Raw genomic sequence first — 13,426 nt, forward strand, 5'->3', positions numbered from 1 at the left:
TGCCAATGCTTCAAAGAGGTCCTCATGTGGACCGCAATGTCACCATTATGGGCCAATAAAAATCCATTTTACATCTAACCTTATTGCATTGGAAGACTGCCTCCATTTTTGTTATATATATCAAAAAGGGAGAAAAAATTTATATACATATATACTACTTTTTTTTTTTTTTTTACTTAGTGTATTAGTTTTGTGGCTAGCAAACACACATACCCTCACCAAACCTGCCAATTTGTTGTAGATTTGTGAATATATTTTTATAATTTAACCATTATTTTGAATAGTCAATCATTTACTAAGGTGGTCGCTCCTGTTTTTGGCCAGAAAATTCTGGCGCCAAGCTCTAGCCGGATTTATTAAACACTTATTTGAAAAAATAATGACCCCGTGAGCCATGCTCAAATTTGCAGGCGCAGCGAATTTTTTGTTTTAGGCGAGCATAAATTTTGTTGGCTCGCAGATTTTGGTGCAAATTTTAAAATGCATCACACAGTGTGATTATGATAAATTTGGTAAATCTTCTGACAGCTGAGAATAAGTCATTAGTCAATTTATTTTATTGTTATGCTTATTTATATAGCGCCATCCTATTCTGCATCGCTTTCAAGACATGATCATCACTGTCCCCACTCACACGGCACCACTAATTTCCATAGCGCTTATATTCTCTCTAGATAATGTTGTGATTGTTGTTTTATGCAATTTAGGTCAAAATATAAACTTCTAAGCTTGTTGATAATTTACCCTATTAAACTTGATTACTCAGTGTTCGATCTATCTATATCCAGCCCTTAGTCTCTCTTGACATTTATTATGGGAGGTCTTTTTTTTTTAGGATTTATAGAAGGTGTAAATGCATTAATGTATACATATTTTTACTGTTATGGCGCAGTCAACACAGTCGGATGGAGATCAAAACGCAATGCTGGGATTGGCCAACGGCTCTACCGACCCGAGAGTGACAGCTTCATGTATTTCTATGCAACTGTCCTGCTCAGGTCGGAAGAGCCGCGGCCAGTCCAAGCATTGTATTCTGATCTCCGATTTATACGGCCATCTGACTGTACCCTTAAACTAATGGTCTTAATACACATTACATAGCTGTTGACTGCACGAGTTTTTGGGCTGCCGGCTATCTCTCTTGACTTGCCCAATCACAAGAATACAAACGATTGGTCATTGAAGTTCAACACTCTGGATTTCTTATCCGGACTGAGGGTCAGGAGGCCCCCATACACATCAGATGGTCTTTCAAACCCACCAAAATCGGTGGCTTAGGCCAATTTTTATCTAATGCGTATCGGGAAGACCTTGGGGCTGAAGTTGCACCTTATATGAGTCAGCCAACCACTATTTCCCCCGAAAGCCTTCATACACATGAACGCTCCATTTGGCTATGGATGTATTGGGAAGAGTTGAGTATTTCTCTGCCAGACTCTTCTGCCAACAGCTTTTCTCCTGCAGGAACAAAAGGGCTTAGAAATATAATTTAACTAGAGTGGTGCTTCTCATCCCAAACATCATTTGTCGAGGGATATTCAGAAGGCCCCCATACACTTTAGATTGTCAGCCAGTTCCATCAGAATCGGTAGGTTAGGCCGTCATTAACCTTATATATATGGCTTGAGGATATGCGATTGGTAGGTCGTATTGCTCTAACAAAATACCAGTGGACTAATATGAGGCCATTGTTTAAGATTTTAAGATTGCACCTTCCACATCTATGACAAAATGTGTTGTGCTATATCTTGAAGGGGTTTCATTTTTGTACAACCCCCCAAGCATAAAACAAGCTCCGCTGAACATTGAGCATATTACTGGGGTCTCACTACCAAGTCAAATCAGGCATTTTTGAAAGATACAAATTATACAGGGCACTTATGGGCAGCAGGTTGGCTCAGTGGTTAGTTGCTTCTTTGCATTGCTGGGGTCCTGGGTTCAAATCCCACAAAGGACAACAGCTGCAAGGAGTTTGTATGTTGTCACCGGTGTTCTCCGGTTTCCTCCTACACACCAAAGACTTGCTGATAGGGAAATTAGGTTATAGACCCCACTGGGAACACTGATGACACTGTCTTTAAAACTCTTCCAAATATGTTGGCGCTCTATAGGCAAGTAAAATAAATAAGTCAACGTGCTTTATGGTTAATGAGCTGGGCTCTCCAAAGGACAGATGCTTTTTGGACCTTTGGTTTGCGCAAACAGAGGGGAGGCTTGAGTGGATGACTCCCCATAAAACCCTTCACTTGGCCTAACAGAACATATGTAAAGGGGTTCTGTAAGCCCCTGAAATTCGATGGGTATATACATTATATAGAGAATTTAGGTCATTTTTACAGATAGTCCTTTACATTTATTGGCAGCAAACACGGTCTGTCCGGCAGAGATAAGTGACTGTCTAAATGGTTCGGGACCACTTATTTCATAACATTTATATTTGGTCCTGTCCAATATGTATGTGGACTGAGGTGTTATTGGGGAATGAATTTTGAATTATCTGCCAACTTTCAATTCAAGGGTATAAAAATGATTGAAAAAAAATTGGGACCATGGGTTTGACTCTAAACTATGGAAGCACTTAGAAAACTATATATTTTCTCCCAAATATACGGTATACTAGAGGGACAATTGCTAGAAGAATCTTTACTTTGGACCTTTAGATGGCTGAGATCATTTGCTTGTTATTGCAGTTGGCTGAACAAACTATGTTTCCCAACTCGCTCATAAACACATAATTGTACTGGGTAATGATAAGCGTCAAACAGACATCTCTGGCGCCACTTATCACCCTGGATCGGACATGGTAAAACCCTGGATCTCATTAAAGTAATGATACCTAAAGTGTATAGCCAGCCTTTGTTATGGTATATATTGGTATTTTGACTTTTTTTATTGACTGAATTAGTTTGCTTTATTGCATAATAAAAAAAAAATCATAAGTCAACTGAGGCCAGAAATGTGTTTTTAGTCTTTTTTTACATGTCAGTATGATGCACAGCAGTATTAAACTTACAGTATAATGGCAGAAATGGAAACTGGCACGTTAAGGTGGGCCGAATAGAATCGGGTTTAGTACTATTGTTTATACTTATCCTTTACTAGACGGTATTGACCTATTTTGTGTGCTCTCCTGTCCCTCTCCAGGGCTTCTCAACCTTACAGTATCATTTATAATACTGTATCATTTATATACTCTGAAGTTTTGCAGTATTATAGCGATTTTTAGCTATTAGTGATACTAAATACTCCCTATATATTGAGACATAAAGATAAACGCAGACCCATTGTTTGAAGATGTCTACCCTAAATTATGGCATCCAGGCCGAAGCAATACACATATAATCACATTGAGATTGTTAATGTGCGTGTGTGTATATATACTGTGTGTGTATGTGTAATATATATTTATACTGTGTGTGTGTGTGTATATATATATATATATATATATATATATATATATATATATATATATATATATACTGTGTGTATGTGTAATACATATCTATACTGTGTGTGTGTATATATATATATATATATATATATATATATATATATACATATACTGTATATTTATATATATATATATATACTGTGTGTGTATGTGAAATATATAGTGTAATATATATCTATACCGTGTGTGTGTATATATGTGTATATATATATTTATATATATATACTGTGTGTATGTGTAATATATATCTATAATGTGTGCTTATGTACAGTACAGACCAAAAGTTTGGACACACCTCATTTAAAGATTTTTCTGTATTTTCATGACTATGAAAATTGTACATTCACACTGAAGGCATCAAAACTATGAATTAACACATGTGGAATTATATACTTAACAAAAAAGTGTGAAACAACTGAAAATATGTCTTATATTCTAGGTTCTTCAAAGTAGCCACCTTTTGCTTTGATGACTGCTTTGCACACTCTTGGCATTCTCTTGATGAGCTTCAAGAGGTAGTCACCAGAAATGGTTTTCACTTCACAGGTGTGCCCTGTCAGGTTTAATAAGTGGGATTTCTTGCCTTATAAATGGGGTTGGGACCATCAGTTGTGTTGTGCAGAAGTCAGGTGGATACACAGCTGATAGTCCTACTGAATAGACTGTTAGCTGCTTTTTTCTTGCCATAATAGAAATTCTAAGTAAAGAAAAACGAGTGGCCATCATTACTTTAAGAAATGAAGGTCAGTCAGTCCGAAAAATTGGGCAAACTTTGAAAGTGTCCCCAAGTGCAGTTGCAAAAACCATCAAGCGCTACAAAGAAACTGGCTGACATGAGGACCGCCCCAGGAAAGGAAGACCAAGAGTCACCTCTGCTTCTGAGGATAAGTTTATCCAAGTCACCAGCCTCAGAAATCGCAGGTTAACAGCAGCTCAGATTAGAGACCAGGTCAATGCCACACAGAGTTCTAGCGGCAGACACATCTCTTCAACAACTGTTAAGAGGAGACTTTGTGCCCCAGGCCTTCATGGTAAAATAGCTGCTAGGAAACCACTGCTAAGGACGGGCAACAAGCAGAAGAGACTTGTTTGGGCTAAAGAACACAAGGAATGGACATTAGACGAGTGGAAATCTGTGCTTTGGTCTGATGAGTCCAAATTTGAGATCTTTGCTTCCAACCACCATGTCTTTGTGTGATGCAGAAAAGGTGAACGGATGGACTATACATGCCTGGTTCCCACCGTGAAGCATGGAGGAGGAGGTGTGATGGTGAAAATACAGAAAAATCTTTAAATGAGAAGGTGTGTCCAAACTTTTGGTCTGTACTCTATATATACCGTATATATATATATATATATGTATATATACTGTATCTGTGTAATATGAATATATATATATATTTACTCATTTTATTTCATATATAAGTATCACAATTTTTTTTACTTTAATTGTTATGCACAAATATATTTTTCCTTAATTTTTTTGAACTTCATATCATGTATAAGTATGAAATAAAGAAAGAATATTTGTATTGTAAAACCGTTTTTTGAAACTGTGATACTTATACGTGAAATAAAAAAATTTGGGTATACAAATATATATATATATTATTATTATTTATTATTATAGCGCGATTTATTCCATGGCGCTTTACATGTGATAGGGATGTACATAACAAAAGCATTTACATAATCTTAACAAGACGAGTATATATATATATATATATATATATATATATATATATATATATATATATATACTCAAATATTATGTATAATTATGTTTTTAAACATATATTATATATTTTATGTTACACACATATATGTAAAATAAAAACTAAAAATATATATTAAATATATCATAATATATATTAAACTCACATTTTGATAAAGGCCCATTCACATTAGAATAAAGTTACCCAAAGTCGCCGCTATCGTCTGAAAGTCGAATGTGTAAAGGGGCTTTCCTACTCTCCCCAGACATTCAACCTGTTGAAAAGTTACTGATAAGTTGTTTGTTTGACCAGATATAAAATCAAATTAATTTCATATTTTCCATTCTCGATAGCATCAGTGGACTGATAAATGACAAATAAAAAAATCATTTTAGCAGTTTGGTAAAATAAAAAAATAAAAAACAAGTAAAATAATTATTCTAATCATTATCACTATAATTATTAATATTTTTTTCAATATTAACGATGATAATTTATCCACTGTGGATTGTCAAATTGTAGTGATTAGCATATTACTAATAATAATAACTATAGTAACTATTAAAATGTACCATAATGTAATTTGCATGGAAATATACCGTAGTTTTTTTTCAAGTTATGAATATTATATATGTATATTCAGCTTTTTTTAAATAATGTAGCAACTTATTAGCCTAAATTTTAGTAAATAGTTGATGATAATGAAATGAGAATTTACTCTTACGTTTTCTTGTTCTGCACAAAGATTACCGGTATTTTCCCTACAACTAGGTGATTTTATATGGCTGTACTTTTTTTTAAAGGCACTTGTAAGTTATATACTTTGCACCATTTATTTGTCATTGGTCATTAAATGGCAATCATAAATCATGCTTGTAAAGTTTAAAGCGCGGCACTGACACTTTATAGCTTCTTACAGTATTGTATGAAACAATGGGTAATGATATTCCGGAAAATGTCAATAAGTAAATGTGATTTTCATAGCGGAATGGCAGTGATGTACAATGAATAAGATAAATGAATATAATAGATATTATACACTATAGAAATATAAATAGTAAAAAATGTCAAATTCACAATTTTGCTATAATATATAAAATATATTGACTGAAATGAATTTTAAATTGAATAAAATAGCTATGATATTTTTTTACATTACTATTATATTGTGAGAAGAACTTCCATTTTTTTTTATTGATTTATTTTTTATTATGATTCTGTTGGGAATATATTACTTGGGCTCATGAATATGTGCATGACCCATAATATGACACCTATAAAAGTCTATGGGAACCTCCATATTCCTTTGGTTACGTATGATTGAATGACATACTATGGAGATATTGTCATGCTTCTAAAAGGGACAATTTCAGTATTATAGTGCCATACAGATGTATAATTTTGGATGCCTATAGCTTGGTAGTATAGAGCTGCGTGGTTCTCTGAGCCACCATACACGATCAGTGAATGCGTCTCACTAATACATTTAATTCTGATTTTGAAAGTTATGTATTGTATCAATCCATAAAAGCATAAAAATCAGACTTGATTGTGATCTGTCAATATCATTGTTCATCTGAATACAGGGAAAAAAATAATAATAAAATATATATATATATATATATATATTTATTTTTTAATTATTTTGTACCGTGTTATCCAGTAGATAGAAAAATATTTAGACTTGAGAGTCCTCAGTGGTTGATACCTTTTAATGGTAACTGAACAGATGGTAACAGGTTACAAGCTTTCGAGACTACTCAGACCTCTTCATCAGGCTGGCCAACTGAAAAGATGGTAACAGATTGCAAGCTTTCGAGACTACTCAGGTCTCTTCATCAGGCTGGCTAACTGAAAAGATGGTAACAGGTTGCAAGCTTTCGAGACTACTCAGGCCTCTTCATCAGGCTGGCCAACTGAAAAGATGGTAACAGGTTGCAAGCTTTCAAGACTACTCAGTCCTCTTCATCAGGCTAGTACTAGCCTGATGAAGAGACCTGAGTAGTCTCGAAAGCTTGCAACCTGTTACCAGCTTTTCAGTTAGCCATTAAAAGGTATCAACCACCGAGGACTCTCAAATCTAAATATTGAAGATTTTAAAGTCCCTGATTACTGGTATTGTTTAGATTCTTGCATGTTTGCTACTACTAATTTCACATTTTTTGTAGATTTTTCTAAACGACTTACACATTTTTGCACCGATCCTAATTGTTTACCTAACAGTCATAGTTTTAGTACCTGCATTCTTATAAGATGGGCCTCCATGCTAGAATTTCATGCTTACAACCTTCTAACAGCTTTGGATGGTGCCAAAACAATCAATTGACCTTGAGTGCCGATAGGTCTTTCCTTACTTTTACTACATTTTTCTCCAAAGTTGGATATTTTGTGTCACCTATCTTGAGATTTTTTTGAGTCTAGAGGAAAAGGAAGGAAACATCATTGTAAAAATATCTTCTTCTCTTACTAATTTAATTGAAATCCACCATATATACTGTATAAGCACTTTGCATAGTACAACTGTTCAACTCTTCTCTCTCCAGACACATCTGTCTTGAGAGATTTGGGAGGCTACCATTAACATCAGTAACATCAAAATGAGCTGGTTCAACTATCTTTTAATCTGATGTGCGTGGAGGGCCATCGATATTGACAAGTTTGGCCTACAGTCTAATTTGTATGGCAATCACCGGCTGACTGATGTTCGGGGGAGATGTCGATTGCCTATGTCCGATTTCAGACTGCTGATTGCATTGTTCTCCTTGAGATAAGCTGCCGGCCGACGTGTCAGTCAGCGGCTTTCTCATAGAGAACACAAGAGCGCTCAGCCAAGCGAGCACTCCTGTGTATGGGAAAGTCAGCTCAGATGACTGTTGGCTGTATGATTGTCTGAAGCATCGTACAGTTGACAGCCATCTGTGTATGGCCACCCTAAGTCCTTATCACTGTTGCCCTTTTTTTTTTTTAGAAATCAAGATGCCCTCTGTACCCTCTGACTTGAACTTTAAGGCCCTTTCATACGAAGGGATGATCACCTGTAGGAACGATCACTGCACAGTTTAAACCTGACCTCAAATCGAAGAACAAGAAAATACTTGTTTGTCTTCAATCATATCTGTTATGTGAGCAGAAACCTTCTCATTTGTCAAGAGTATTCTCCCTGGTATAAATAAGGGATGCACTGGTGACCACAATGAAAGTCATTTGGAACGTATGATCATATGAAGGACTGTTCATACTAACCCCTTTATGATCATTGTCACATGAAAATGAAAGTTAACAAGCACCTATCGACTTTCTATATCATTACCATCCTTTGCAGGCAGTCTGCCCACGCATGCAAAGAGACCCTAAAAGGCTATTACCTGAATTCAGTCTGTGGTTGCTAATTTGGATGGCTGGATCATAACTTTTGTGTTTCACTACAATACACAGACTTCTTGGATCTTCGCGATATTTGCGGGAAATATAATTATTTTTGCAGGAAGATAAGTTTCAGCCATTCTCCCTTCTTTATAAATCACAGACTATGGTTACAGTGGAAATTTTATTGGTTAGATTTTATTTCATTCGAGTCTTAATTGGACCAATTGCCTTTGCTCTGTTATACTTGATGTTCCTACTTTTCTTGGAAATTTTAGTTTGACTACTTCCGAAAATGTTACCTATAGTACGCTCATATTATGCCAATACCTGTTTGACTCCTACATGCAATTATATTGCAGTCATTTAAAGAGGTTATCCACTACTTTAACACTGATGACCTATCCATAGGATGGGTCACCAATGTCTGATCGGAGTAGGTTCAACACCCGGCACCCCCTCCGATCAGCTGTTCTCGGTGCTGGTGGCAACCGGAAGTGCTCAATTATGGAGCTGCTCCATCCACTGATAGTAGCTGCAGCCAGCAGCGAGAACAGCTGATCGGTGTGGGTCCTGGGACAGCACCTCCACCGGTCAGACATTGATCCTTAGGATGGACAACCTCTTCATGCTGCATTTAAACTAAAAATATTACTATGAGCAAGTGTTCCTCAAAGAAGGAGCAAATTATTTTTAGGCGTGCTTAAAAATAATCATTGGCAGCAGTGTAAGTAGGACTCGTCCTTGAGAATAATGACAGCCTAGTGTCTACTATCACTATTATCACTATGTATGGCTAATCCACCTGCACAAATTTTAATGTCACCGGACTGTTTTACTGTAGGTATACAACCTGATTTGATTTTATTTTTTTAATTTGGTTTTGAATTTATTGTAATTATTAGAATTCCATATTCCTACCTGTCAGGACCAAAAATTGTGTGATTACATATAATTTCTATTGTCTCACAGAAAATCTTGTATTGATCCCAGGCAAAGGTGAGGAGCACGGACAAGGTAGGACTGATTTTTTTTTTTTCTCCCTTAGAAAGTGGAAGCAAGTCCCCATGAAAAACCAAATAAGCATGTTTTGCAAATTGCAGTTCAAAGGCTGCCTGGGTAGCATTTGATAGAAGGTAGTAGTTTAACAATGTTGTTTCTATAGACCTATTGTCTCTTGTAGGTTGTTAGCATTAGCTTTGTAGTGTCAAAAAAAGGTTAGAAACAGCTTTTACTTTTTTTTTTTTTTAACTGTTTTAGTTTTTCGAAACTAAAAAAAACAAAACATAAATTAACTGCAAAAAATATAAATAGATATAAAAAATAAAAATCCCCCCTTTGGATATTTAATACATATACATCCAGAGCGTCAATGTGCTATTTCAATATTTAAGGTCAGCGTAAAGCTGGACATACACGTGTGATAAGATAACTATTGGAGATTCAGATGTCTCATATAATTTCAATAGGGATAGTTTTATCTCCAGGCAAAATAAATGGGTAAAAATCCAACCTGTCTGACCCTTTCTTGCCTCTGGCTTTCCACATAGATCCCAAGAAAAAATAGAAAAATATCTTATCTGTATAGCCAACGGCTTGACTGTAAATAATTTTACTCTTTGAAGGGTCTTTAAAACTTCCATTTACATTATAGGGATACATTTGAACTGCAAATTAATAATATTGTATAAAATGTAAATTTTTTCATGGGACCATTTAGACGACTGCCGATCAGCTACTTGTTTGCCTATCGGTGTTCTCTTAGTAGCTGAATGTGCTTCGAATGTGCACTGAACCATGATCTCTTGGGCCTTTCGCTCGCTCGTCAAGTGATTGGCAGCCTGTTTAGACTACAAAATTATCAGTAAACGGGCGTTCCTAGGATTCGCTCTTTCACGATAATCGCGCAGTGCAAATGCACCTTAAAAATTGGCCATAAACACAAAGACTTGCTCTTACCCAAGCTGAGTCCTGATACCATTCATTAGGACCCCCTAAGGGAATAATTTTCCTAATTCGCAAAGTTGCTTCCAACCTGCATCATGTCCAAAAACTAATTATATGTTTAGGACCGCTTCAAATTTGAGAGTTAAAAAGAAATACTATAGTTGTTCTAAGGAACGGAACAAATACCCACTTGTCAGAACCAATTGATTTTGGGCTAGAGGCGACAGAAAGATTGTCATCGATTATCTTTGTCTTTGGTTACCCTTTTGAGACTTTTGTGTACTAATTGTACTTGTATGTACCTTTTTTCTTTTAAGCATCTTGTATGTATAGTGAGTTTAATTTTTTGTAAAAAATTTAATTAAATTCCCTATATTCAAGTCGTGGCAAATTTTTAAACAATTTTTTAAAAGACTATTTTTTTCACTTCTTTTTTTTCCAAATGGACACCCAGGATCATGTCAGTAGATGCCCCATGGTGCTCCCGACGCGTTTCATATAGCAAATCTTCAGGGGAGGAAAAGTGGGTCTAGTGTACCAGCCATTATGACTGAATCAATCCCTCATCTACTTGGGAAAGGAGATGGTCTTCAAAAGAAGATGAGGTATTGATTCAGCCATAACGGCTGGTATACAAGACCCATTTCTCCTCTCCTGAAAATTCGCTAGACGAATTTCATCGGGAGCACCATGGGGCATCTACTGACATGATCCTGGGAGTCCATTTGTTAGGATATTGTGCGGGTCTTTTATGGAAACGCCCCCCCTTTCCTTAATCCTAATAGGATCTATACCTGATTGACTCAGTAATGGATCATACCTGGATCCCGTTGGTGAGGACAGCGCCTGGAAGCACGGTGAGACTGTTCCTTTTTCCTAGATTTTACAAGAGGCAATTCATATGACATATTCAGGTGTGTTAGAGACGTTTGAGTGTTATCACACCCTATCTGGTCATACTTTTTGCTGGTCACATATATGTCATTTGTTCTCTGTACTTGCAGCCTGATGGCTACTTTGGTCATTATTTGGTCCATATATGTGTTTTTTGTCTGTGGTCATTTCGTGTGATTTTAGCCTGAGGGCTCTTTTTTAGAATTTTCTATTAAAAGTTATATTTTATACTACTTTTCTACCTTGCTGGACCTCTCATAATCTTATTGATTGGTAGTTGCTCACATCGACTGAATCTGTTTGATCAATCATTTATTTTAATTCTTTCCACAAATATCTGCTGTTTTTTTTACTAGTATTTGTACTATTTAAAGCAAATTTTCGATAGCTATGGTCAACTCATCAAAATTGCATCATGTATGACCATCTGTGTTTTATTTATGGACTGTGCTACTTCTAGAGGTCAAAATGAGGGGAGTAATGGTTTGAGCTGAAAGTGAATCTCTTTAGAGAAATCAAAATGTTAGAAGCTCCTAGGTTTTTTTATGCAAATTGAGTACAGTGAAATCTTGGAGAGACTCATTGGCAGGAAGTGGGAGGAGAGAGACAGGAGTCTTCATAGATACCATTGTTCTCCGGCTTTGTCTTGAGTTGTTCTGGGTGGAGATACAGAAGGAAAAAGCCTTTGATCTTTGACACAACACAATTCTTACATTTTAAATTCAGAAGATTCTTCTTGGTCATTGAAAATACAGAATGAGGAAAAATTGCATGAGAAAGTCCACAGAGCTCCGTCATACTGGCCAAGGCTACAAGACTTCCTCTTGCAAAGGAGAAAACTCTTCTAAGGCCATAAAACATATCAATGGATTATCTAAGAAAATGTGAAACTCTTTTGCCTTCTCCATAGTAGAACTTCTTTGGGTGTGCTTGACATTTCATTTGAAATTTTTTAATCAGCATTTAGACCCCCAATTTTTTTTTTCATATCTATTGTTTTTGTTTCTTAAGATTCATTTATGCAGACTGACCGGTGGCATGATATGACCGCCGATTGGTAAATTTTTGTCAACGTTTATTAAGCAGGCAGACCAAAGCAAACCTTGCACACTGATTTATACTAGATAGCTAAGTGCCCACAGGCTGCAATGGTTCTCGGCAGCGCGAGTCCTGTTTACATCGGATGAGAACGTTGATATTTTGTGCTGCACAAAACATCATTTCACCCAATGAACAAGCGTTTTGCTCTTTCATTTAGTGATCGGCAGCCTGTTTACACAGCAACTTAATCGTGAAACAAGCATTTTTTTAACAATGCTCGTTCAGTTATCTTACAATATAAATACGCTTTAAGGCTGTTTCCACCGATGTTTTACATAGCAAATTACAAGCCCTATAGAAATTTGTATGGTAGGTTTCTATGAATGACCAAATTGATTTATCCATTGGTTTGAAAAGAATACAATACTCTACTGTCGTTTAATGTAAGGAAGGATACATTCATTATTTGTATATTTATTTAGAATTCAGGGGTGGCTTCCGGACAGAATCTGCAACCAAATCCACCAACAATGGAAGTTAAAGGGGGAATTAAAGAGCCTGTTAACATGCTGTAGAAAATATCAGCTCAGTAATGGGGGAGGGGTGGGATGGGGGTTTTACAGTAGTGCAGTAAAAATGACCTGGAAACATGATTTTGCAGGTTTGTATGATTACAGTGATATAAAACATTTTATAGCTTTTTTTATTATTTAAGTGGCAAAAAAATTCTGAAAATTGTAAATAAAAATCTTTTATGTTTGTCACCATTTTCTGAGACCTTAGCTTTTTTATTTTTGTGTTGATGACTGTGTGAGGGTTTGCTTTTTATGCATAGCACAAGCTGACATTTTTATTGATACCATATGACGTTCTGATTGCTTTTAATGCATTAATAAATTAACCTCATCACTGCACTATCCAATAATCCAATGTTCTATCCTGCTTCTCCTCCTACCTCTCTGACTGCTCCTTCACTGTGTCTTTTGCTGGGTCCTCATCCTCTCCCCTTACTGTC

At 36.0% G+C, this 13,426-nt stretch overlaps 1 protein-coding gene across 3 annotated transcripts in view; it reads left to right on the plus strand.

Moving 5' to 3' along the window:
- CDX1 (caudal type homeobox 1) overlaps positions 1-13,426 on the plus strand; it is a 98,297-nt gene that overhangs the window by 890 nt on the left and 83,981 nt on the right. The window contains exon 2 of one of the 3 annotated variants that reach the window (XM_073649786.1): positions 9,502-9,528. The exons of 1 other annotated variant lie outside the window; for it this stretch is intronic. In XM_073649786.1, the coding sequence (XP_073505887.1) occupies positions 9,502-9,528 (27 nt within the window). Of the gene's footprint in view, positions 1-9,501; positions 9,547-13,426 lie in introns of all 3 variants that reach the window. One more of the 3 variants, XM_073649785.1, reaches the window with a different exon arrangement.

Source organism: Phyllobates terribilis, unplaced genomic scaffold (assembly GCF_046119375.1).
Source record: "Phyllobates terribilis strain yellow unplaced genomic scaffold, ASM4611937v1 Scaffold_10__3_contigs__length_209671492, whole genome shotgun sequence".
NCBI lineage: Eukaryota > Metazoa > Chordata > Amphibia > Anura > Dendrobatidae > Phyllobates > Phyllobates terribilis.